General features: G+C 36.9%; 1 protein-coding gene across 1 annotated transcript in view; it reads left to right on the forward strand.

Annotated features, from left to right (window-relative positions):
* The window catches only part of LOC139960405 (aldehyde dehydrogenase, mitochondrial-like), a 33,053-nt gene extending 29,446 nt beyond the window's left edge, over positions 1 to 3,607 (forward strand). Inside the window, exon 14 of the mRNA XM_071958749.1 lies at positions 551 to 3,607. Within this exon, the coding sequence (XP_071814850.1) occupies positions 551 to 583 (33 nt within the window). The 3' untranslated portion in view covers positions 584 to 3,607. The remainder of the gene's footprint in view (positions 1 to 550) is intronic.
* The last annotated feature ends 2,741 nt before the right edge of the window (positions 3,608 to 6,348 follow it).

Raw genomic sequence — 6,348 nt, forward strand, 5'->3', positions numbered from 1 at the left:
GTCCATATAACAAAAACTTCTGGTATGGTTAAACTGAAGTAAGTAGGACAAAGATCACATATGTATGATCTTTATATTCCTATTAGAACAAACCTATGTAAGCGAATGGTTCATGAGATGGCGTTGTGGTCAACTGGTTAAGGCAGTGGACTTGTGATCTAAGGATTATAGGTTCGAGCCCTGGCCAGATCACTGCGTTGTGTCCTTTGGCAAGGCACTTTATCTCCATTGCCTCTCTTCACCCAGGTGTATAAATGGGGACTTGCGAAGTGACTTGTATATATAGTTGCGTGTGCCGGTTTGTGGCTGCACCCTATGGGAAGTCCCCAGGGGACACGTTGCTGTGGTGCACTGTGGTGCCCCAGGAGAGCTTGTTTGAATTGTGCACACTTTGGTGTGTAGGCGTGACAAGTTACCAATGACCAGGGTTAAGTTACACATCCGGGACAGCAAGTTTTGCTTAATTAATCAAGAATCAAGTGACACCGTGGCAATTATCTATTGCTGATAATTCAACTGTTGATATATTGATGGTCTCATTCCATTTCAGGTTATCATCAATATGATAGAAAAGAACTCTTAAGCATTGCTGATCAGGACTCCAGTCCTCCTTTGCTCCTGCGAGGAGGAACGCCTCATCAGGGATTTGGGATATCCTCTTCTGTGAGGTAGCACTAAGCACTAAGTGGGATAAGATTTACAAACTACTAAAGATGCAAAGAGCAGAACCAGTTACTTTTTCTACCGGTCTTCTCTTCTTTCTTGATTATGATATGTAACCATTGTGTACTTGTATTCGTCTGCACGTTAGTTTTGTCTATTTTAGTGGTGAAAGGCATTTCTGGTGGTCATCTACAACCTCCCTTTAACAGTTTAATAGAATATTCATACATAATCTAGTACCATTATTGAATATTCAAAACATATTATTATCCTTTATATATTTTAGTTAGCAGGATCAAGACGGGTCTTAGTAAAATGAGATATTGAATCATCTGTTGTCAGTTATCGTGTTTCTCTTTTGTATCAATCAACTAAAATTATTGTACACGTAATGTCCACAGAGGTTTAACAAGTCACACCTAATGTCCACAGAGGTTGAACAAGTCACACTTAATGTCCACAGAGGTTTAAAAAGTCACTTTCTTAAGAAAAAAATTGTTGTATTTCTACTCCTCCATTTAACTGTAGTACATTAATGTCCACAGAGGTTGAACAAGTTAGACGTAATGTCCACAGGGGTTTAACAAGTTACATGTAATGTCCACAGAGGTTTAACGAGTCATCGTATTGTGCTTAAACTTTTATCATCTTTATCAGAAAATGAATATTATGACATTTACACAGTTTACAGACAGTAGTTAATACGGTTCCATTTTTACACCATCTATTGGTTAATAGAGTAAAGTACTGCTGATTCTCATCACATAGTCCTTCCTTCCTTCAAATACATATATATATTTTTGTAAACTTAGCTTGTTTTTAGTGCTGTTTGGTTTGGCAATCTTGTATGTGCTATAAATGCTAAACCCTTGTAGTGTAGAACTGGGCATAGCAATTAAGAGTCTGAAGTCCCATCATTATCATGAAAACAGATAAAAAACATTGTTCCCATGAAAATATGTTTTCTTAAATAAGTTTTTTTTGGTTCAACCTTTGTTTTTCTTGGTTTACTTTTCTTTGTCCAAGTGACAATACGTGGCAGTTTAAACAATGTAGTTCAATCTTTGCTTTATCTTGGTCATTAATATTCATGCTTAATAAAAAATTACAAACATGTGCCTAATTTCAAATCATTAAAAATATAGTGCCAATTATTACTCACAGGCTGCAGACTGTTAAGCAAACTCTCATCACCTTGTGTTATGAAAATAATAACATGAATATCTCAGGGTTCACATTTATTTGAAGAAAACGTTGTGCCTTTTTGGAGGAATACTCTTTTTTTACGACGGACTGAAAAAATCGGTCATAACTTTCACGATTCCTGTTTTAACAATCATGACTTAAATTGTCATTTGCATGTTTTCATAATTGATTTTATACTGAAAACTCATTCTGTAAGATTACCATTGTCTAGCCCACTCTATTGACATTTATTCGTAATGAAAGGGATGGCTTATTATTTCGAAAATGAAGAATGATTAGAATTTCAACTTTTCAATTTGAAGGATATCTTGTAAAAAAGAGTGGAAAAAATGGCCCCAAATGTGGCCTAGTCCTAATGTTAATGTTTGGCTACAGTACCCCAGTGTACCACCGTAATTGTTAACACAGTACCTGTACATGTATCACATATCGCGCTGCCAAATCATGTACGCATCCATTTGGTAATGTAACAAAATATATGCCAAACGGGCTGGGCGGCTGGGGCAGGCTAAAGAACAATATATTTCATATACTGGCATCATTATGTTACCAATCCTAGCCTAGGAGTAGGAGGACAACAATACAAATTACAGATTCACTTTACTTTTAAATAATATTGAAAAACTGTGGAATGTTAATATCGTTGGTGAGTTTTTAGTCGATTTTTTATTTAATTTTTGGTCATAACAATAGCTCACGACAGAACACATTTTTGGTCGTAATTATGTAATGTGCGGGCGTAAAATGCGAATGTGGGATATATCTTGTAACCATTTTCTTACATATTGCTCAAATCTCTCACCTAGTTTATTTGTCAGCTGATATTAACTTTTCCCCTTGTACTGAAAAAGATATATATTTTATTTCAAGGATTGCATCATAATATTTCTCAACCCTCATATTTCCCTAAATATTTCTCTACCCTACTCGTTTTAGAATTCAATGCAATATGTATTTTCTGGTATAGAAAGGCATTTAAAATAATCAGCAAGAAGTTGTTACATAAGTAACAGTTTGTGGACAGCATTTTTCATACTACTTTGAAATGATAGAGGAGTTGTCGTTAAGTAAAAATTGGACTCTCCTTGCTGGCAAAAGTCTTCCCCCCAGTCATGGAACATTAGTTTTGCCCATGTAGGCTTTCCTACCACCGCCTGCCCCCCCCCCCCGCCCCCAACCTTATTAGGCTGTTGCTAGGTATGCTATGTTCATTTCCATGCCTTACTTGAAACAAATTATGTAACCATGTCTTTCCTGCTTACACATATTCTATCTCTTTATAGTTTCAAAGTTTAAGCAGATGTTTGGACTAACTGCTAAGGAAAGTCCCCAAATATATATATCTATATAAAATTTGTCAGATTAGGAGCGGTTCATGCCATCCTACTGATTTTGTTCATGGGTACATTAAACTATTCTCTATGGATTTATAACATTTTTTGCCCATCCCTAACCATGGATGGTTTGTCTGTAACAGTTTATCAAAGTCAGAAGTACAAACTACTAGTTCTGTTGAAAAGAAAAGGGCCATCGGTCTGATTATTGTCATTTCAGTTGTGTTTAGTGCATCTTGTTCTTCTGTAATATAAATACAAAATCTCATATTATTATTTGTTTTCAAGTTAAAGCGGGTTCTTCATTGATAACATACAGTATATTCAATATTTGGCAGCTGCAAATTTGTCATCTCTCAATTATTAGATTAAAAACAGAAATAAAGATTTGATAGAAAATGGAATATTTGTTTATGTTATTTATTTAATTTTTTTTTTTTGGCAAAGGCTTCTGCCAAGTTTAAGACAAATTAGGAAGGGTACCCACACATTAGCAACTTTTTGTCTCCTTTTGCCCAATCCTACTTCAAAATAATTAAGATAAGCATAAAACACAAAAATAAAGAATAATGATAGTTTCTAAAGAAAAACACCGATAATATATTTATTAAATTCATTTGGAGACAGTAGTTTATAGTCTGTTAAGAGCTACATTAAATTCATATGATTAGCTTCGACTCCATGCAAGCCTTACAAAGATGGAGGAGGGGGGGGGGTCAGGGAGAATTGGCCCGGGTTAAAATAGAGGCCCAGGCTAAGTATGGAATAAACAATGTATTTTCATGTTCATACCCGACTTAATTAACAGGAAATGAAGACTTCAAAAAGGAGGAGCGGCCCGGTGTCCTAATTATCCCCGGAATTATGGAAAGCCATTTTAACATTTAATCGGGTATTTGAGATATCTTAAATTGTTTCTTATTTTAGATATCTAAAATTCTATTTCAGATATCTGAAATTGAATTCAAGATATCTGAAATTGAATTCGGGATATCTGAAATTGAATTCGAGATATCGAATTCAGTTTCAGATATCTCGAATTCAATTTCAGATATCTCGAATTCAATTTCAGATATCTCGAATTCAATTTCAGATATCTGAAATTCTCTGGTATTTCGAGATATCTGAAATTGATTTTAAGATACCTGCAATTATTTGTAGATATCTTAAATAAATTGGAGATATTTGTAATTTAAATTGAGATATCTGAAATTATTTCGAGATATCTGAAATTCCTTATTAAATGTTAAAACGGCTTTCCATACGGAATAGCTCAATAGTACATGCTATAGAAGATGAAAACATTCTATGGTTTTTTTCTGGTTCAAACGATTATTTCCCAGACAGTCGTAATTATTTGTAGTATTGCTACGGAAGAGTATAACTGACATAACATCCCGCCCCCTTTCTTTTCTGTAACTAGCGCATAGTAGTCATTCTTACCTCTGAGTTACGATTAATTACTAGTCTTAGAAACTTATATAGAGGCCTACCTTAACTTTCGAAGCTAACTCAATTACCCTTAGTTACAGCCAAGGAAACAAGTATATTCGAAGATACCGGTAGTCCATGGGCTTCACTTGCGTAGGCTTGAAGCGTCGATCTTGCGTTAAGCTACACTATCCAACTGCTGAACACAACAGGTCGTTGGGTGCAAGAATCCGGGAAACGTAAAGGAGACAGGAAAAAGAAGAGAAAAGAGAAACGAGGTTGCTTGAAATATTGGCCTATGCTTCCTTCGGGAATGGCAGCTGGTTGTCTCTGTAGTTTATTAATTTCTCTTGTCATTATTATAAGCCTGGTGAGACGTTTCTCTTGGTTTATTGCAGTCATACCATTACACAAGGGGTTAGTCTAGAGAAAGGCTATGCCACGATGCTTATTAATACAAACATTAAACAATAATATAGATATACCTCTGTACCAACCACACTTTATTTATATAGTTATACCTACACTTTTTGAAGGAAAAAAAGTATTTTTACGTTGGAATACCGGCATAGATGTGGGCTTCAACGACCCGAGGACCCAGGGGCGTAGCAAGCGGGGGGGGGGGTGTGGGGGGGTGTCACACCCCCCAATAATTTGGTCGCTGTCGGCAAATTTTGGGTCTGTCGGCAAAAGGAGAAAAGGTGAAGAGAGCGGAAGGGGAAGAAAGAAGGAAAGCTGAATAGAGAAAAGGAGAACGGGAGCTTCTTCCGTGCCAAAAGTAAAAATTTTCCAAAGGGGAGGGGTAGACCCCCAAACTATTCATGGGAATATTACTCCACCTGCTCCACACATTCCCGGAGGATATGATGTAAACCACTGGCTGCTATATAGTGATTTTGTGGACGAAAAAAAAAAAAACTTTAGATTTAGAGAATTAACAATATTTGGAATTAAGTAAAAGTTGCTACGTGCAAACCCGTCTGTGTTCCCTGTCTTTGAGTACTAGTAGTATATACGCTGTGTGTTCCCCGTCGGTGAGTACAAGTAGTATATACACTGTGTGTTCCCCGTCTGTGAGTAGAAGTAGTATATACGCTGTGTGTTCCCCGTCTGTGAGTAGAAGTAGTATATACACTGTGTGTTCCCGTCTGTGAGTACATGTAGTAGATACACTGTGTGTTCCCCGTCTGTGAGTACAAGTAGAATATACACTGTGTGTTCCCCGTCTGTGAGTACAAGTAGAATATACACTGTGTGTTCCCCGTCTGTGAGTACAAGTAGAATATACACTGTGTGTTCCCGTCTGTGAGTAGAAGTAGTATATACGCTGTGTGTTCCCCGTCTGTGAGTAGAAGTATAGTATATACGCTGTGTGTTCCCCGTCTGTGAGTACAAGTAGAATATACACTGTGTGTTCCCGTCTGTGAGTACATGTAGTAGATACACTGTGTGTTCCCCGTCTGTGAGTACAAGTAGAATATACACTGTGTGTTCCCCGTCTGTGAGTACAAGTAGAATATACACTGTGTGTTCCCCGTCTGTGAGTACAAGTAGAATATACACTGTGTGTTCCCCGTCTGTGAGTACAAGTAGAATATACACTGTGTGTTCCCGTCTGTGAGTACATGTAGTATATACACTGTGTGTTCCCCGTCTGTGAGTACATGTAGTATATACACTGTGTGTTCCCCGTCTGTGAGTTGCAAGTAGTATA

Source organism: Apostichopus japonicus, chromosome 19, assembly GCF_037975245.1.
Source record: "Apostichopus japonicus isolate 1M-3 chromosome 19, ASM3797524v1, whole genome shotgun sequence".
Classification (NCBI taxonomy): Eukaryota; Metazoa; Echinodermata; class Holothuroidea; order Aspidochirotida; family Stichopodidae; genus Apostichopus; species Apostichopus japonicus.